General features: G+C 39.5%; 1 protein-coding gene across 1 annotated transcript in view; it reads left to right on the top strand.

Moving 5' to 3' along the window:
* Positions 1 to 21985, top strand: part of UNC5D (unc-5 netrin receptor D) — a 258784-nt gene that overhangs the window by 234932 nt on the left and 1867 nt on the right. The window contains exon 17 of the mRNA XM_068531991.1: positions 11447 to 11625. Within this exon, the coding sequence (XP_068388092.1) occupies positions 11447 to 11625 (179 nt within the window). The remainder of the gene's footprint in view (positions 1 to 11446; positions 11626 to 21985) is intronic.

Raw genomic sequence — 21985 nt, forward strand, 5'->3', positions numbered from 1 at the left:
AAAGAAAAGAAAATGAGCTAATAAACATAATCTTCTTTACTCTCCAGTTCCTTTTCTAATGCTTAACAAAGTTTACGATCACTTTGGAAAGCCTTAAAGAACATGACATCACAGTACCTCTTGGTAAACGGAGGCAGAATTTGCAGAATAATATTTAGACATTCAGTGGTGGACTACAGCAATCTAAGTTGTAGGCTGCTGCATTTTGGAAGCTTTATTAACTTGTTTGATCCTGTAAGGATCATTTAATTCATTGCTTTAAGTGTCCCTGCTGAAATTTGGCCCAGTGCATCCCCATTTCTTTGTACCAGACTCTATTTCTTAGGCAAATCTCATTGGCCATCATTTTCTACGTCAGAGGAAAATTAATAACTTTTGAAAGCCACTGTGTTTCAGGTACCACTTCATGTGCTTTTACATATAACCATCACAGCTCTGTGGATTAGTATTATATCATCACAATTTTACATGATGTAACAGTCTCCAGGAAGTCAACCTTCTTATCCAAGATCATAGAGCTAATAAGATGGGTAGCCAGAGTTCCCAGCTGAGATACTAAACATTAGGACCAAAGTCTGGATTTCTATTCAATACCACTCCAGGAACCCAACCGAGGAGGTTTAATTTATTAGTCCTAACCATGGGCCTTGTCCATAATATAAGCCCTCTCTTTGGGGACTTAGGCACAAGTGACAAACATCACAGCATCAGCAATTTTGCCTTTGAGTCTAAAAGTAGATGAAAATTGGGAAGTTCTTTCCTCAAGACTGCAGAAGGATGAGATGCACCTTTTGTGTGTTGGGCTAGAATAAGTGTTCATTCTATACATCTTCACAAATAGAATTGATTCCCTACATGTAGATCTGCCTGCAAAAGGATGTCTTGATTGAATGATCACTCAAGGCCCTTCCAACCCTGGAATTGTTTCATTCCTGGGAAAAGCATATATCTGGTGATAAAAACCATCTTCTTCTCCCTAAAACTGACTTGGTTTTTATGGTAGATGGTTCGAGAAAAATGAAGATACATAAAGTTCTGAGAAAGTGGGAATACCTGGAGAGAGGAGGCAGGATATATTCAAGACATGGGTCTGTATCAATCACTGAGTCAAGAATAATCAGTTATTAAAGGTCATCATACTTCATGGCCACTGCGCTGAAAGATTCTGCTTTAGGTGGTTTTAATAAGTTAGTAATAAGGTGTCATTGATTAATAATAATAAAGAACTAAAATTTTTGAAACTTTCAATAGATATCTTTGAAATATGTATTTTAATATCTCACCCACCCAAAAAAAAAAAAATCCTCACATATCTGGGCTCAGAGCTCCCCCTTCCTACCTTACTTTAAAATGGATTGCCTTAGTCTCACTATATTTCGAGATTTTAGCAATGGAACCATGAGAGTAAAATATATATGTGTCTGTGTGCGTGTGTGTGTGTGTGTGTATATATAAAACATTGATTTTAAATTAATTAATGCAGTCAGCATCCTCATTGAAGGCATTTGGTTCCTTATGTTCAGCTCCACATCCATCATATTCCTTCATGCCTCTTATCTAAATGGTTTTCCAAATAATCATTCATATCATTCTCAAATTTAAAAATTATTTCAGTGATCAAGGTAATATATCTTTTCTGTTCTTTAGAGTAGCCATTATTGTGTCAATCTTTGGAAGCAGGTTGGTTCTTCTTAAATTTAACCCAACTACATTACCTAATGATGATAGCCAATTGATACTCTATAAAGCAACAGTACTGTGGACTAAAGCAAAATAAGTTTGCTAATATTGAGCAGAAGGGAAGAATCCCCAAGTCATTTATTTCCTCCTTCCTTATTAATATAATAATATTAAAGAATCTATCTTTTGGTAGAAACAACTTAAAATGGGAATCTTGCATGTTAAAATTTTCCATTCAAGAAATTCTCTTATCTTTCTTCTAAAAGTGGTAGAAGTTGGGGGATGATGTGTCTGTTACAAAGTAGACAGAATACTTGGAATTCCTCACTGATTTACAGCTCCCACGTTAACCAGGTAGCAGCACCTTATCTCCTATGTTCAGAGCATGAAAATCTGCTGTTCCTCTGCATATTTAATTTAAACAATCAGAAGATGTGATGCATCCACTGGATTCTTATTACTCGGCCCAGATGTCTCTTAGAATGTATCATAAATGTTATATAAAGTGTCATCCTTACACATGGGAAATATTTAAATTTGGAAACTTTACGAGGGACATGGGGGCCCATTTATTAAAGTGTAGTAAGTAGAAAAAATACATATTTTTACAAGTCAGTCTCATGTAATACTTTATTCACCTTTAAATCGTACCACTCTGTCCATTTTTTTCTGAAGACTTTGTGTATCAAGGTGCTCTTTCTTCTGCCAACAGGAAAGACAGAGCTTGGTCGAGTTGGTCAAATCATAGATGCCATGAGGGCATCTGTCTCTGTCTATTGCCATCATTTCACATGGATACACTGTGTTTTCAGTTTCACTGGCAAGCCACCTTTTCACATGTTAACACCCTTTAGTGCCATTTTACAATGACAATTACCATGTTATCCTGTACAGAATTCCTTTTATTCTCTTTCTCAATGGTTTTTTACTATTCTTTTTAAGGACATTACCCTGCCTTAAGTCAGGAAATTTTTAAAGAAATGATTCCTACTTGATTTCTATTTTTAAAGGCTAGAAGAAATTTTACATACCATGATAAAAAATGATGTATCTTGTAACCTATTTTATGCAGTGAGAAGCCTGAGGTGGTTTATTTTATGAACATCTTATATGTCAGAAAAGCACTGGGCTCATTGGTTCAAGATGGCGGAGTAGACAGACAGGTGCTCACTCCCTCTTCAGAGAGCACTGGATTCACAGCTAACTGCTGAACAATCATCAACAGGAAGACACTGGAACTCACCAAAAAAGATACCTCACATCCAGAGACAAAGGAGAAGCTGCAATGAGATGGTAGGAGGGGCGTAATCACAATAAAATCACATCCCATAACCACTGAGTGGGTGACTCACAAACTGGAGAATGCTTATACCACAGAAGTCCACCCACTGGAGTGAAGGTTCTGAGCCCCATGTCAGGCTTCCCAACCTGGGGGTCTGGTAACAGGAGGAGGAATTCCTAGAGAATCAGACCTTGAAGGCTAGAGGGATTTGATTGTAGGACTTCAACAGGACTGGGGGAAACAGAGACTGCACTCTTAGAGGGCACACACAAAGTAGTGTGCACATCAGGACCCAGGGGAAGGAGCAGTGACCCCATAGGACACTGAACCAGACCTACCTGCTAGTGTTGGAGGGTCTCCTGAAGAGGTGGGGGGTGGCTGTGGCTCACTGCGGGGACAAGGACACTGGCAGCAGAGATTCTGGGAAGTACTCCTTGGCATGAGCCCTCTCAGAGCCTGCCATTAGCCCCACCAAAGAGCCTGTAGCCTCCAGTGCTGGGTTGCCTCAGGCCAAACCACCAACAAGGAGGGAACCCAGCCCCACCCAACAGCAGACAAACGGATTAAACTTTTACTGAGCTCTGGCCACCAGAACAACACCCAGCTCTACCTACCACCAGTCCCTCCCATCAGGAAGCTTGCACAAGCCTCTTAGATAGCCTCATCCACCAGAGGGCAGACAGCAGAAGTAAGAAGAACTACAGTCCTGCAGCCTGTGGAACAAAAACCACATTCACAGAAAGACAGACAAAATGAAAACAGAGGACTATGTACCAGATGAAGGAACAAGGTAAAACCCCAGAAAGACAATTAAATGAAGTGGAGATAGGCAACTTTCCAGAAAAAGAATTCAGAATAATGATAGTGAAGATAATCCAGAACCTCGAAAAAGAATGGAGGCAAAGATCGAGAAGATGCAAGAAATGTTTAACAAAGATCTAGAAGAATTAAGGAACAAACAGAGATGAACAATACAATAACTGAAATGGAAAATACACTAGAAGGAATCAATACAAGAATAACTGAGGCAGAAGACCGGATAAGTGACCTAGAAGACAGAATGGTGGAATTCACTGCCATGGAACAGAATAAAGAAAAAAGAATGAAAAGAAATGAAGACAGCCTAAGAGACCTCTGAGACAACATTAAACGTGCCAACATTCGCATTATAGGGGTCCCAGAATGAGGAGAGAGAGAGGAAGGACCCGAGAAAATATTTGAAGAGATTATAGTCAAAAACTTCCCTAACATAGGAAAGGACATAGCCACCCAAGTCCAGGAAGCGCAGAGAGTCCCAGGCAGGATAAACCCAAGGAGAAACATGCCGAGACACATAGTAATCAAATTGACAAAAATTAAAGACAAAGAAAAATTATTGCAACAAGGGAAAAATGACAAATAACATACAAAGGAACTCCCATAAGGTTAACAGCTGATTTCTCAGCAGAAACTCTACAAGCCAGAAGGGAGTGGCACGATATATTTAAAGTGATGAAAGCGAAGAAGCTACAACCAAGATTACTCTACCCAGGGCTTCCCTGGTGGCGCAGTGGTTGAGAGTCTGCCTGCTAATGCAGGGGACACGGGTTCGAGCCCTGGTCTGGGAAGATACCACATGCCGCAGAGCAACAAAGCCCGTGAGCCACAACTACTGAGCCTGCGCGTCTGGAGCCTGTGCTCCGCAACAAGAGAGGCCGTGACGGTGAGAGGCCCATGCACTGCGATGAAGAGTGGCCCCTGCTCGCCGCAACTAGAGAAAGCCCTAGCACAGAAACAAAGACCCAACACAGCCAAAAATAAATAAATTAATTAATTAATTAAAAAAAAAAAAAGATTACTCTACCCAGAAAGGATCTCATTCAGATTCGATGGAGAAATCAAAAGCTTTACAGACAAGCAAAAGCTAAGAGAATTCATCACCACCAAACCAGCTCTACAACAAATGCTAAAGGAACGTCTCTAAGTAGGAAACACAAGAGAAGAAAAGCACCTACAAAAACAAACGCAAAACAATTCAGAATATGGTAATAGGAACATACACATCGATAATTACCTTAAATGTAAATGGATTAAATGCTCCAACAAAAGGACACAGGCTCACTGAATGGATACAGAAAGAAGACCCATATATATGCTGTCTACAAGAGACCCGCTTCAGACCTAGGGACACATACAGACTGAAAGTGAAGGGATGGAAAAAACATATTCCATGCAAATGGAAATCAAAAGAAAGCTGGAGTAGCAATACTCAGATAAAATAGACTTTAAAATAAAGAATGTTACAAGAGACAAGGAAGGACACTACATAATGATCAAGAGATCAATCCAAGAAGAAGATATAACAATTATAAATATATATGCACCCAACATAGGAGCACAACAATACATAAGGCAGCTGCTAACAGCTATAAAAGAGGAAATCGACAGTAACACAGTAATAGTGGGGGACATTAAGACCTCACTTACACCAACGGACAGATCATGCAGACAGAAAATTCATAAGGAACCACAAGCTTTAAATGACACAATAAACCAGATAGATTTAACTGATATTTATAGGACATTCCATCCAAAAACAGCAGATTACACTTTCTTCTTACATGCACACAGAACATTCTCCAGGGTGGATCACATCTTGGCTCACAAAGCAAGCCTCAGTAAATTTAAGAAAACTGAAATCATATCAGGCATCTTTTCTGACCACAATGCTATGAGATTAGAAATCAATTACAGCAAAAAACTATAAAAAAACACAAACACGTGGAGGCTAAACAATACGTTACTAAATAACCAAGAGATCACTGAAGAAATCAAAGAGGAAATAAAAAAATACCTAGAGACAAATGACAATGAAAACACGTTTTTGCTGGGATGCAGCAAAAGCAGTTCTAACAGGGAACTTTATAGCACTACAATCCTACCTCAAGAAACAAGAAAAATTTCAAACAATCTAACCTTACACCTAAAGGAACTAGAGAAAGAAGAACAAACAAAACCCAAAGTTAGCAGAAGGAAAGAAATCATAAAGATCAGAGCAGAAATAAATGAAATAGAAACAAGGAAAGCAATAGCAAAGGTCAATAAAACTAGAGGCTGGTTCTTTGAGAAGATAAAAAAAAATTGGCAAACCATTAGCCAGACTCATCAAGAAAAAGAGGGAGAGGACTCAAATCAATAAAATTAGAAATGAAAAAGGAGAAGTTACAACAGACACCTCAGAAATACAAAGCATCATAAGACACTACATAAGCCACTCTATGCCAATAAAATGGACAACCTGGAAGAAATGGACAAATTCTTAGAAAGGTATAACCTTCCAAGACTGAACCAGGAAGAAATAGAAAATATGAACGGACCAATCACAAGTAATGAAATTGAAACTGTGATTAAAAACCTTCCAACAAACAAAAGTCCAAGACCAGATGGCTTCAGAGGTGAATTCTATCAAACATTTAGAGAAGAGCTAACACCCATGCTTCTCAAACTCTTCCAAAAAATTGCAGAGGAAGGAACACTCCCAAACTCATTCTATGATGCCACCATAACCCAGATACCAAAGCCAGACAGAGATACTACAATAAAAGAAAATTACAGGCCAATATCACTGATGCATATAGATTCAAAAATCCTCAACAAAATACTAGCAAACAGAATCCAATCACACATTTAAAGGATCATACATCACGATCAAGTGGGATTTACCCCAGGGATGCAAAGATTCTTCAATATACGCAAATCAATCAATGTGATACACCATATTAACAAATTGAAGAATAAAAACCATATGATCATCTCAATAGATGCAGAAAAAGCTTTTGACAAAATTCAGCACCCACTTATGATAAAAACGCTCCAGAAAGTGGGCATAGAGGGAACCTACCTCAACATAATAGAGGCCATATACAACAAACCCACAGCAAACATCATTCTCAATGGTGAAAAACTGAATGCATTTGCTTTAAGATCAGGAACACGACAAGGATGTCCACTCTCAGCACTATTATTCAACGTAGCTTTTGAAGTTCTAGCCATGGCAATCAGAGGAGAAAAAGAAATAAAAGGAATACAAATCAGAAAAGAAGAAGTAAAACTGTCACTGTTTGCAGATGACATGATACTATACATAGAGAATCCTAAAGATGCCACCAGAAAACTACTATAGCTAATCAATGAATTTGGTAAAGTTGCAGGATACAAAATTAATGCACAGATATCTCTTGCATTTCTATACACTAACAATGAAAGATCAGAAAGAGAAATTAAGGAAACGATCCCATTCACCATTGCAACAAAAAAATAAAATACCTAGGAATAAACCTACCGAAGGAGGTAAAAGACTGTACTCAGAAAACTATAAGACACTGATGAAAGAAATCAAAGATGACACAAACAGATGGAGAGATATACCATGTTCTTGGATTGGAAGAATCAATATTGTGAAATGACTATACTCCCAAAAGCAATCTACAGATTCAATGAAATCCCTATCAAATTACCAGTGGCATTTTTTACAGAACTAGAACAAAAAATCTTAAAATTTGTATGGAGACACAGAAGACCCTGAATAGCCAAAGCAGTCTTGAGGGAAAAAAACAGAGTTGGAGGAATCAGACTCCCTGACTTCAGATTATACTACAAAGCTACAGTAATCAAGACAATATGGTACTGGCACAAAAACAGAGACATAGATCAATGGAACAAGATAGAAAGCCCAGAGATAAACCCACGTACCTATGGTCAACTAATCTATGACAAAGGAGGCAAGGATATACAATGGAGAAAAGACAGTCTCTTCAATAAGTGGTGCCGGGAAAACTGGACAGCTACATGTAAAAGAAAGAAATTAGAACACTCTCTAACACCATACACAAAAATAAACTCAAAATGGATTAAAGACCTATATGTAAGACCAGACACTATAAAACTCTTAGAGGAAAACATAGGAAGAAAACTCTTTAACATAAATCACAGCAAGATCTTTTTTGACCCACCTCCTATAGAAATGGAAATAAAAACAAAAATAACCAAATGGGACCTAATGAAACTTAAAAGCTTTTGCACAGCCAAGGACACTATAAACAAAACGAAAAGACAGCCCTCAGAATGGGAGAAAATATTTGCAAATGAATCAAAGGATTAATCTCCAAAATATATAAACAGCTCATGCAGCTCAATATTAAAAAAACAAACAACCCAATCCAAAAATGGGCAGAAGACCTAAATAGACATTTCTCCAAAGAAGACATAGAGATGGCCAAGAGGCACATGAAAAGCTGCTCAACATCACTAATCACTAGAGAAATGCAAATCAAAAGTACAATGAGGTTATCACCTCACACCAGTCGGAATGGCCGTCATCAAAAAATCTACAAACAATAAATGCTGGAGAGGGTGTGGAGAAAAGGGTACCCTCCTACACTGTTGGTGGGAATGTAAATTGATACAGCCACTATGGAGAACAGTATGGAGGTTCCTTAAAAAACTAAAAAGAGAATTACCATATGACCCAGCAATCCCACTACTGGGCATATACCCAGAGAAAACCATAATTCAAAAAGACACATGCCCCCCCTGTGTTCATTGCAGCACTATTTACAATAGCCAGGTCATGGAAGCAACCTAAATGCCCATCGACAGTCGAATGGATAAAGAAGATGTGGTACAAATATACAATGGAATATTACTCAGCCATAAAAAGGAACAAAACTGAGTTATTTGTAGTGAGGTGGATGGACTTAGAGACTGTCATACAGAGTGAAGTAAGTCAGAAAGAGAAAAACAAATACCATATGCTAACACATATATGTGGAATCTAGAAAAATGGTACAGATGAACTGGCTTGCAAGGTATAAATAGAGACACAGATGTAGAGAACGTATGGACACCAAGGGGGGAAAGTGGGGGGGATGAATTGGGAGACTGGGATTGACATATATACACTAATATGTATAAAATAGATAACTAATAAGAACTTGCTGTATAAAATAATATATAAAATAAAGGCAAAAAAAAGAAAAGAATTGACTACTCTGCCAAAAATAACCGCTTATCTAATCAATTTCTGTTCACTCAGTAGCTACCCATCCTTCAAGGTCAACTCAAATGCCTACTCCATGAAGCTCTACTACTCTTAATTCTTGAAACACAATGCTAATATCACTCAGAGAGCATTTTTCTGAACCATCCTGCTCTGTGGATTTTTGGTACTTGTCTTGATGCAGGGTGATGTAGTGAAGTGAGTCCTGGTAAAGGTATTAGGGTATCGGAATTCTAGTTTTAGCTATGGCACCAATTACCTGGGTGACTTCTACCAAAGTTTATAACCCCTGTGAAGTCTATAAAAAATGTCAAAGACTGATTAGGAAATTGAGGCTGAGGGAAGTCCTGTAGCATCCAAGGTCATTGAGCTACGAAATGTGAAGTTATACTCCAAAGCAAGATCTTTCTGACTCTGAAAGCCACACTTTTTCTGTTAGTCCATCCTAACCTCCAAAACTGGAAGAATTTTGATGAGCGTTGTTCTATAAGAGTCCAGGGAATAGAACCAAAACCAGTAAGTAGAATCTGTTTAATCTGATAACATGTACTTTGAAGTTCCAAGAGTAAGATATAACATGCAGCATTTCTCAAAAAGTATTTGACCATGTGACTGCTCTTTCTTGGAACATCTTCTGAGATACCCTGTGGGAATACTGGGTTAAGGCATTATGTTTCCAAAACATCCCCCCATATGTAACTGTGTTAAATGGTTACAGAAAGACAAAACACATTATCATTAATTAATAAGATCTTTGCATGAACTAGTTTCCTCAATTAAGAGATTTTTGGAGATGTAAGACATACCAAGTCTGAAGGCTTATAGCTCCGTGAGCCTGGACACTAGCCAAGAAGGGCTTCCATGGCTGTGGTGTCCACAGAAGGAGATGTGTAAATGTCAGGAAAACATCAGGGGAAGCTCACAGGGGCAGTTCAGGAAGGGCATGTGTTGACTTAAAGGACAGCCCAAGTCGACAAGTTCCTAATGCAAAGGATAGTTTCTTGGGGTCTAAACAGTGCTAACTAGTCCCTTAACCCGACCTCAGATTTGTGTTTTAATTTCCCTTTGCATTAGTTTTCTTCTCTTGCATAACAAATTACCACAAATCTATCAGAAAAAACCAACACCCGCTTATTGTCCCACATTTTTTGAGGGCAGAAGTCTAAGCATGGCCTAACTGGGTTCTCTGATCAGGATCTCACAAGGCTGAGATCAAGGTGGTGGTGGCAGCAGTACATTCTCATCTGGAGCTCAGAGGTTTGTCCCCAAATTTATTAGGGTTGTTGACAAATTCAGGTCCTTGTGGCTGTAGGACTGAAGTCCCCAATTTCTTGCTGGCTGTTGGACAGGGCTCACTCTCAGCTCCTAGGGGACACCCTCAGTTCCTAGCTTCACCCCCTCCCGCCCCCAACCATAAGCAGTTCACAGCGTGGCTATTTGCTTCCTTCCAGGCCAGCAGGAGAGATACCTCCAGTTAGGAGCTGCATCTTCTCTCTTTCAAGAGCCACTTGATTAGGTCAGGTCCACCCCGGAAAAATCTCTCTTCGTCAATGCATCGTCAACTGATGAGGGACTTGCAGAATCCCTTTTGCCTTGTATCCCATCATAATCACAGGAGTGATTCAACTACCTTTCAAGCCTTAAAATTCTGTTAGTCCATATAAACTTCCAGCAACTATTCTGATATGATGGAGGGATGTGTGATTTCACATTGGATATGATGATCTAATTGTTATGATGTATAACTAATCCTCACTGGACAGCTCTTAAGTCAGAAGAGTGGGCAGACAGCAGGCAGAAGCTCTCCAGCCTGCAGCACTCCGCTGGCTAGTCCAGGTCTCATCGCTGACTCGTGGCTGCCTCCCATTTTACAAAAGCAATTTAATTCTGAAACAAAACCAAAATACTTACTATAGAATCACACTTGAGGCTTGGGAGAAACACACACTTGAAAATGATCAACATACAATCAGGTCCCCTTTGTAGCTTTCCTGACACGTGGCTTCCCAGCCAGCTCCTTTGATCAGCACATTCTTCTCTGATCAGCTCTGACTCTCAGAAGGTCTCCTTACAGTGAACTGAAATCTGTCATCTGGTAGCTTCTTCCTACTGATTCTAGATTTTTTTTTTTTTTTTTTTTGAGAAGTAAAAAAAATCTAATTCTGCTCTCACCTGACACCTCCTTGGATGTAGGAAGCTGAAGATTGTGACTCCCCTGAGTGGAAGAGGCTTTTGTAAAGCTCCAGTACACGGTTTCCTAGGCTACTAGAGACATTATTTACTATTTTAGAAGAGAGGGGAACTTGTCAGTGTATTTTATAGACTCCATCACAACAGGCAAGCATTTTTTGCATGTGTGTTAACACAACTTTTCTTAAAAAAATAAAAGTGTTGATCAGAAAGGCTTCTACTTAGATCTGATCCTGCTTTCCTTATTTTGTTTACAGAATGAAAGAGAGACCATCACTTTCTTCGCACAAGAGGACAGCACTTTCCCTGCACAGACTGGCCCCAAAGCCTTCAAAATTCCCTACTCCATCAGACAGCGGATTTGTGCTACATTTGACACCCCCAATGCCAAAGGCAAAGACTGGCAGATGTTAGCACAGAAAAACAGCATCAACAGGTAATTGGGGGCAACTTCAAAAAGAGGATTTTACTAAAAGAGCTTGAAAAATAAAATGGGGCGGGTGTATCCACGTGATTTCCAGGCCCTGATATCTGTATGGATTTCTCTGGCTGTATTTCATGTGAAATCTGGACAAGGAAGTGGGAAAAGAACAAAAATATGACACAGTGTGTGGCCCTTCCTGCCACCCCACTCTGCCTTTGGGGACATTACGGAAAAGTCCTGCTTTAGTCCTGGTCCCATCTCCAGGTCTGTTAATTGGGCCACCATAATGGAGGTTTAGACTTTGTCACCTTGGTGCTGGTGAGGGATCCCAGAGTCTTGAGACAGTGATGGAGAAACAAAGAAGCAAGTTTTTTACACCTCTTCCCTCCCATCGGGTAACCTTAAGTGTTATTTAACCCCTAATAAGGACATGCTCAGCCTGAAGAAGTGGGTGCGTGAATATAAAAAAGGAAGTTTGAGATAATACCTCTCAGGTCTGAAGGCAGAGGGCATTAAACAAGCAAAAGCAAAAGTCTACTGCTTAAACCGACACTATTCATTACTGGGCTAGTGTTGTGGTTGAGTTGAAAGGAGAATAGAGAGATTCATAGTGGGCGCTCGTACTTTGATGAGAAAAAGCAGGGGTAATGCTATTCAGAGCACCAGTGATGGGGAGGCCTGTTAGGGCTCAGCTTGAGGGATGACTGGTGGGGAAAAGGCATTGACAAACAGGATCTCCTCTCTCCCTAACCCACGCCGCAAACCCCAGAATGAAAAGAGAACAAGTTTTCCCAGCACCCTTTTCCTTCCCTTTCCTTTGGTACTTTTTTTTTTTTCTTTTGAGACAAAGCCTTATTTTTCTTACTGTTTGGCTTACTCTGTCATTTCCATTTTTTTTGTTCTTTGTTTTCACAGACATCCTACCTGACTCTTTCTTCTCTGAAAGGAAGGTAGATGTCTGCCAAGAAAGGATAGAGGGCTGCTCCCCGTTTCAAAAGGGATCCAGAATCCAAGAACGAAGGGCCCAACTAGAAAGCAGTCAGACTCAGAGAGGAAAATCAAGAGAGAAGGCATGGCTGTAAGAGAAAATGGCATTTACAGACAGGCAGGCCCAAAAAGAACACATTCTTGAAAAAGGCAGATAGTGAAAATGAGAGAATACAAAAATGTCTGAGTGTATAGGGGAAAAAAAATTAGGTTGAATTTTTCCCAGCAACTTTGATAAAGGATGAGACGTGTCGTGTATAACCTATGAACACCATGACTATGTCAGGTTCACTTTCTGATCAACCTGGGGACAAGAATGAAAAACTCAGCCAGAGGACAGAATTTGGTCTAAAGAAAGAAAAATGAACATTGGGCAGGGACTCAGAAGCTCTGTACAGCAGCCCTGGTTCTACAGCTAATACCAGTCTGCCCAAACACATCACTTACCATCCCTATGTTACTTTTTCTACAGATGCAATTCATAGAATTCAAACTACATTAACTTTCTAATCCATTCTGGCAATAAGAGTTGATGATTTTTAATTCACAAGAAAATAATTGCCACAAAATATCTACCTACCCATGGATGCTGGCATTAATTTGCTAAAGAAGCACGTGCATGTTCCTGCCTTGTTCATTTTATTCTCCACTTACAGTAAACATACGAGAACTACACAGGCCGCCTCCAAAGCCATCAGTTTCTGACCTTGCACAGTAGGGAAAATGCATTTCAAACTGGGAGACTAAGGCTAGCATCCTTTTGTGTCTGGGCTCTAATGAGCAGTAAATAGCTACACAGGAGCACGCTTGTCCCCTCCAATGCCGGGGTCAAAAAAGGCAACCATTTGATGTGCCTGCTTGTTTTTGCTTGCTTTTGTTTCTCCCTAAGACCCCTCTCTCCAGGAAAGCCTAAACGTCCTTAGTATACAAAATTCAAACAACCTACTTTATGGAAAGTTTCTAACATGGTTCTAAGAAAATGTCCATTTTAAATAAATGTTAGTTAGTCCCTTTGAAATGTTCACAATTAATAGCAAGTTAGAATAGCGTGAATGCACGGAATCTTTGTATTTAAATAAGGTTTAATCTTTAAACCTTATTTAGCTACCATATTCAACTTCAGTGAATGGCATTTCCTTCCTCTTTATTCTCTAGCTTAACTCTCCAATAGTAGTCTCATTATGGAGTAAGAACGATTCAAACTAGGGGTTAGCAGGCTTTTTTCTGTTAAAGACCCAGAGACAGTAAATAGTTTAGGCCATGTATGATCTATTGCAACTACTCAGCAATTATTCAACTCTGCTTCTGAGGTGTGAGAGCAGCCACAGGAAATATCTAAACAAACAGGCGGGGCTGTGTCCCAATAAACATTATTTACGAAAGGAGGCAATGTATTTGGCCTACAGTACATGGTCTGCTGACCCCTCATTTAAATGAGTCTGCTCTCATTTAGTAAAACTTTCATAGGACCGGTTGCTGCAGTCAGAGTTACACCTGAGGCTAAGCTAAGGCACAGGATAAGGTCCCTTTCTGCAAGCTGGTGCTGTTCCGGCAGAGATGGCCACGAAGATATTCAGAGAAGCGAAAAGAGAAAGATGACGGAAAATCACCTCGCACCATGTTAGCTAATCCTTATTCTCATTTTGCAGAAATTGTCAAGTTCATTATACGTTTTCACTACTGTAGCAAAAATGTATCTTCTCCTACATGGGAAGAAACCTGTGTGACAGAGATGAAGGAGATTTTCAGATGTAATTTGTCACAACTTCTTATTGTGTAATCCCAAATCACTGGTCTTACTCTCTTAGGGCTACAAATAATATAGTACTTATTATACTACATAATCATCGGTCGCTAATGTGATCATTAATGTGTGTTAAAACACAGAAATCTGACGTTGTCAATATGCCGGTATTATTGGGTAAGAACGCTGTTGGATAGCTTGAGATTGCATCAACCCTGGGATCACGAGAGAAGGATGATCACAAAGCACAGAGTCAGTCTTCTATTAGGGAATTCACCTACCTTGATCTTGTGACAGCACCTTTACCTGACTCTCCCCTTCCTTTCAATTTCCGAAAGTGAAAAGCTAGTAAAGCAACAGCCCTCAAACCATGAAGGAAGCATTTTCAAAGGGAGTGGAAGGAGACGTTCACTGTTATCGTGTTGCCAGTGAAAATGTTCTCCTCCTTTCGGTAAATGCAAATGTCACTGATGATAATTTGCCTTTTTGCCTAACAAGTTTCTACTTAGATCTGAATAGGAGAGAAGATACATGACATAGGAAGTTAAAGGCTTAGAATGTGAGACATGTCAGTGGGTGCGCTTAAGGCAGCAACGCAGGTGGCCTTGCAACTTGCTTGGCATATGGATTATGATAAATAAACCACATGGCCTAGCAAAGAATGTCATAGTTAACAGTTGCAATTACAGATTCTTTGGGCAAACTGACGATTACTCAGAGCCCATACTTGCTGCATTTTAGAGCTGAGATTGCACATTTATTCTACAAATCCAGCTGCAATAACTCTCCTCTTCAATGCTCTTGGTCACAAGGTGATTGGTAGGTAGGTGGGACTAATAAAGAGTTGATCACGTAGGAGTAGATGGTGGGGAGCTTTGCTGAGAACTAAACAAATTAAATGATATCCGCAACTAACTGCTTCAGCTAGAAGTAATCTTCCATATCTAAACTTCCATAGCACTTTGTATTTTTATGATACTTTTTTATTTTTTAATTACAGTTAGACATACCTAGATAGTACTATCTAGTTCGGGGAAATTCAAGAAATTTGTCTTGAATGAATGACATGAACTTTTTCTTTGGATAGTATACTTGACCTTAAAAACTTGCCTCCTAATAGAATGGAAATGAATAAGTGTCAAAGGATTTTGAAAGTTGGTCTCAAAAGAGAGCAGGTTACATGGCTGACACTGTGGAGGATTCCTGTCTTTCAGTACCTGAAATTCTACTATTGGATCATTCTTCTTTAAGGCCTCATGATTTTCATATTCCAGAAGCCCTTGTGAAAACATAGCCAGCTTGACCAAGTTGCCGTGGGAACAGATGCTGGATAAAGTGCATGAGATACAAGAGGATGAGGAGAAGGGAAGTGACCAAAATGGAAGAAAGGATTCCAAGATGGAAAGGAGTAGATAAACCACACCTTATTAACAGTTTCTTATAATAGTACACTTGTTTGAAACTGCGTCAGCACTGCCAGAGAAACATATTTATTATTGGTCAGCTGGGTAAAATAGTTCAAATGTATTTTGGATGTTAATGTTTTTGGGTGATGGTATAGAAATCATGAGCAAATGAAATTTCTCAAACTCCATGGCTGATCAGCGGTGCTACAGTAACTTGTTTTTCCACCAAATCTTTTAACAGGACCTCTAATGAGAAGCAGAATCTTCTCACGCTGAGGTCAAATCCTTTTATTCCCTCTGTCCCCCCTCTTAATTGGATACACAGGGACAGTGAAATGGCCAGAGGGCAGTGGGAAAGGACAGAGGAAGGTCGCAAGACAGTTTATTAATCTGTCTCTGAGTAACTCTTGAGAATTCACTAAAAGTGGAAGTCCTGGGGCCAGCTTTCTTTTGGGGTGAAGGAAGGAGGAGGAAAAAAGAGAGAGAAAGTGATTACAAAATATATACAGAATGCCTGCTTCACAGGCAGACCACCAAGGGTGGTCACTCAGGGACCTGTGAGACTAGATATTTTCACTCTTGTGTTTTGGGATTTGCTAGGATTACACCAAATGAAGCTGTCTGGGCTCTGCAGACTAGAGGCTAGAAAACACATCCTAACCTTTAAATAATAAAAATGGATGTGAGGCCGCCATTTCCAAAAAACAATATCCATGACTCTTCTAAGGAGAATTAATGCACAGGAAGATAGCATTCATTACACAGATCCTTGGAGGCAAAATATGATACAGCTTCAATCAGATTTTCTGGTTCTGGCCCAATGGACTTGTGCAGAGTCTGAATTTGAAGAGCCCTCAGTGTGAAGCCAGAGGGACCCAGCACAGCCAAGTGGTGGGTGTTAGGCTTCATTCCGCTTAAGTTAGGGACTCATGAAACTGCCTACTAATAGGAATCTGAAAACAGCCTACGGCCAGTTTAGCCATGAACAAACTGTATATGGTTTATAAGTGGCAGGTGTTTCTCCTAAAGGCAATAAGGGAGAGAAGCTGTTTCTATCCCTCCAAGAGAACCAAAGTCGCGCTCCCACTCTAAGCTGCAGGGGTGGTGACAAGGGGCGAGTTTGCATTAGTCTTTGAAGGACTAGGTTTCCCTCCTTTAAGCTAATGTAGTTTTCAGAAAAGATGGACATGCCCAAGCCCCTTTACAGCCGAAATAATCCCCTTCACGGGTCTGTCTCAAAGAGACCTGGAAAAGCTGACAAAGTCACAATCCCTGGATGTGATGTTTTCATAATTTGAGAAAATGAAATTATGGAAAGGATTTTGCCCAATTCATTAGAGAGTCTTTTAATAAAGTGCTTAACTATTTCTTTGTGATTATTTGTGAGGTTTTATTGAAACACACTGAGTATTTTGCAAAAGGAAAGGTATCAATATTTCTCCCTTTCCCCCTTCAGGATTAGCACTGTGGTCTTTTCTCTTGGAACAAATAGTGGCCATTCTCCTTTACCCTCAGGATTCTTGAAAATGTCTCAACGTTATTGAAGAGGAACATTAAATGAGACGTATTTTTCTATACTATATCCCATTCAAAGAAAAGTTGAGATCTGATTTTGCAGTTTTCATTGCCTTTCATTGCCAAATATGAGAAATTGTCAGAGCCTTATCAGGAATGAAACTGGAGAATTGAAAACAAGAGTCTACAACTGGTTTTATTCCTGTTTGGCAACTCACAGGGGGTCCTGAAGGCTCCAGGGCTAACAGACATTTTCCAAAGAAGGAAGAACCCTTGCTAGTCCCTTTCAGGAGCCAGATAATGAAATAGGCAAAAGGAAGAACTATGAGGGGAATTTTATTGCCAAATTAATTGGTCCAAAAGAATTAATGTACCACCTTTAGGGCACGGCAGAGTGGAACTCAGCATGTTTTCAACTGCCTGTATCTTTTCCTTCTGGGTTCCCCATACCAGCTTCCTTTCATTTGAAGGCACAGGGGGGCAACAGGCAGAGGTGACATAATGGCAAGCATCTTTTGCTTATTCTTTAGGAAATGAAACAGACTTGCTTTATCCTGAAAGCTGCTCTGCTGTTTGTTGAGTACCCAGTGAGGATGAAGTTTGGGGATGAAAGCTTGAGGAATGGACCAAATGCTTATGCTGTGGTCCAGTCACCGCTATCCAGTATAAGTGGCTTTTCTCTTCTATTTGCATTTAAAGAACCATAGGGAGGGTTGGTTTTGGTCACATAAGAGGCTTTCATTAAATGAGACAATTACGATGATAGCGGGGATATTAATATTTTTTTTCATTATGACTATGTTTCAATTCCCTATTTGGTACTATACAGTAGGACTATGCACCGTTCTTATAATGATGTCTCCCAATTTATTATAGGCAGCTTAACTTAGTTTTCACTTTCTATGCTGCCAACCTACCAGGAAGATATTTTTCAAATATGCTTTAAAAAAAAAAAAAAAAAGTTGACTTAGATATAAATGGCAACAGCTTATAGAATATAAACATACTTGCTGCCTTAATGTTACAGGTGCAAGTGCTCCCTTGTACTTGGAAGTGCTGGGTGACATCCTAAATTCTGAATGAAAGTATGGCATGTACCTGGGATGAGGCGTCTTCTTGTGCTAAGGATGTTAGGCTGCAGTGCAGATGTGGTCCCCTGCTAGGTTTTATTACAGAGGAAATTCATTCTCACCATTAGTTACAAAGAAGAGCTTACAGCTTTCAAATAGGCATGTCAGCCCCCTGGTAGCATGGCCCTGAGTAACTAAGATAAAAGCTTTGTTATCTGGAATTCAGAATGAAAGGGAGTCCCTTATAGGCCACACATAGTCAGACAGAACTAAGACCCTAAGCAGGCAGACTCCAGCTTTAAGTGCACGTGCCCTTGGTAGCTCTTCCTGCGTGCATGTCCCCAGGGCTCAGATAGAGTCTCAGACCTGTGCCCCATCGGTTACTGTTATCTAATCTTTTTGTTAACTGATTGAGGATTTAGATGTTACTATTCCCTGAGACATTTGTATTTGAATACTGCTTTCAAGTACTAAAGAAAGGTTGGTATCTTTCAATTCACGCTGGACACCTAGACACTTTTCCTTTCCATAAAATGAGCCCTGCATTGCAACAGTATATAAAGACTTATATGGCAGAATTTTATCATGGTCCTCAATTCTCTCTCCCTCTTTGTACCCAAAAAAGAAAACAGATGGCACAATAACTATTTCCAGAAATTCTCGAAATAACCTAATTTTCGTTATTAGTTTAACGGGGTCATTCATTTGAAGATGTATTTTGAAAACTGAGATTCTATATAAAAATTTGGTGGTTGACCCATATACACCATTATAAGTTGGCCTCTGATAGCTAGTGAAATTGCTAAAGATTCATGTTCCCAATTCTGCCCTGGCTTCCACATAAAGAATGGAATTTTAATTGGGCTGGGGGACAGCACAGATAAGGAAGTCTCAGAAAGAAGAAATTAATCATAGTAATAAAACAACTCAGGGGCTCAGGTGAATAGAAAGCGTGTAGGCTCAACAAAGCAAAATTAAACTTAATAAACTATTACTACTCAATGAATTTACATGGATAAATCTATTCAGCTATCTTAGCATGTGGTTTTTTAGTTTATCTGGACTCTTTCAGTGAGAGTTCCAAAGAAAAAGATGGGGTCACTGAGTCTACAGGGCTTAGGACAAATAAACTGAAGACATAGGATGATTCTAAAGTAAATTCTTAAAATTTAGAGAGTAAATAATCTTATGTACACAGTATGCAGCATCTTTATGAACCACAAAAAAATAAATCTTATTTTTCAGAATTACCTCAGTCGATCAGAATTTGAAAAGGCTATGACAAAAGATTCAGTGCATAAAGAAGTAACAATATGAAGCATCTAAGGCAAGCATAATAAACATTTACTTCTTTAAACATTTTTCAAAGAGAAAGGAAAACATTGTTTTGTTTTGAGCCATCCACCTGAATTTCAAGATGACTGTTTCTGCCAAATGTTCTTTATTCATTTCAAAAAAAAAAAAAAAATCAAAGACTCAGGAAATCAGCTATTGCTATGAATTCTGTTTTCTAGTATTAACAATGTTCCCTGAATTGTGTGTGCATTTACCTGCTGGTGTCCAAATGCACCAGCGTTATTATGAAGAGAAATGGGTCACACAGATTGGGATCAAAATAATTTCAAAAGGGAGGTATGGAGATAACCAAATGGGTATAGGGTATACCAATTTTCAAAAAAATCATAATGCATTTGCACACATGTAAGCAGTTAAGCAATCCAACTAAGTTTGAGAAATAGCCTATAGCATTAGCACTTTAGTGTCTTTTGTCTATTAATTCTTCTGGTGTAGACAAGTAAGTGTAGTTTAATAGGACGTCTGTTTATGACAAAGCTGACTGAATCATTTTTAATAAGGCTGATATGCTCCTACGTGTATTTACTAAAATTAAGTGGAATTTGAGATTTGTGTGTGTTGCCGAGTGTACTTGTATAAATTCAGAGCATCAATCTGGAACATGCTTTGGGGAGCACATTTCACTTGCTACAGTATGTTCAGAGATCCATGCCAAGGGAGAGTTCTACTTCTGCCTCTTTGATCATTTAGCTTCCTGTAGCCCTGGGTGCCTAGTCTACAAATCAGGGCATTTGCAGGACTTCTCAGAACCAAGTGGCTGGCAAAAGTCATCTTCCAGCTCTGCTCTTCTTCCTCTAGGCAGGTGCACTTAAAACACCTTCACACTGCAACTGGATTCATGAATATTTTGAATAGCATGTTGGGACAAAGATTCATCACAATCTCCAAAACATAGTCTGTATGCTTCTCCTAAAGTTTTGTTTTTGCGTTTTCATGCCCAGATCTTCTTCTCATGTCCTGAAATGTCAAAGCTCCCCAAACGTTACCAAGGATAAAGGTCTCAGAGTGCTTGGGGCAGGACATGTAGCTTGAGGACCCAGCAACTTTCACCCTCTAGGTGCTTATTTTCAGATGCAGCACAAAATGAAAGTTCAATCTCATCTTCTCTGAAATGGCTACTATGTCTGGAAATCTAGTTTGGGTTATAAGACAACATGGAACGTGGTCAGCACCATGACCTAGGGGCTAAATCTGGCCCAACACCTGCTTTTCTATAGCCCCAGAGCTAGAATGGTTTCAGGAGGATAAACAAAACAAGAGTGATAGATATGGTGTGACATGTGAAAAGTGTATGACATTCAAATTTCAGTGTCTCTAAATACACAGACATGCACATTCACTTATGTATTGTCTATGGCCATTTCCCACTACCATGGTGAAGTTGAGTAGCTGCTACAGAGACCAGATGTGGCCCCTATGGTCAAAAATACTTGCTGTCTGGGCCTTTAAAGAAATAGTTTGTCAACCCCTGGTATAGAATAAAGGGTAGCTTTGGGGTTAATAGGATCACAAGGATCCAGTCACTCCAACAGAAACTAGTCCATTGTGGTTCAGTAGGAAATACAAAATATAAACCTTCAATAATATGAGAAATCTGTGCTTCTTTTTGTTGTGCTTGCCAGAATTATTTTTCTTTTGAAATAACAATGGAGAGCATAAAGAATTATTTCCCCACTCCAGGAAACAATGTGTGTCAATGGTCATTATTCTCATAAATTACATGGAAAGAGATTATCACACAGCCCACCCAGAATCCACTCACACAGTCTCTCAGTTTTTGCCTCTTTTCTCAGCTATTCCTCCAGTTTGTATTCTGCCTGCACATTGGTTGGGGTGTACCAGTCTATTTACAGACCTGGAGATAACAGCAGCTTTCCCCACAAACAGCTCCCTACAACTAAAAGGAAGTGGCAATATTCAAAACAACGTTTTGAATAAAAGGAACTAGGATCCCTTCAACTACAGAAGCAACATTTGCTTTGCCATTTCTATTAGTGTAGAAAGAAAGAACTATATTTGATTCCAAGGCCAGCTATGGAGGGGGCGGCGATGGGGAGAAGGAAGGAAAGATAAAAGGAAAAGAAACTGGAGAGAATATTTTTAAGCTGGCCTTCTCCCTCTCTCAATGAAAGATTCAGATGTAGTGGAAAGCATATATCGTACCCTGATATTTGTGCCATTTGGCAACCAACTAGCTTTAAGTAGTGTCGTAAGACCTTTGAATAAAATAGCACTTTATTCACTCAGAATTACTATGTGTGTATGTTGCTTGTAAATGACAACGTGCCCTTAAA

This window comes from Eschrichtius robustus, chromosome 21, assembly GCF_028021215.1.
Source record: "Eschrichtius robustus isolate mEscRob2 chromosome 21, mEscRob2.pri, whole genome shotgun sequence".
NCBI lineage: Eukaryota > Metazoa > Chordata > Mammalia > Artiodactyla > Eschrichtiidae > Eschrichtius > Eschrichtius robustus.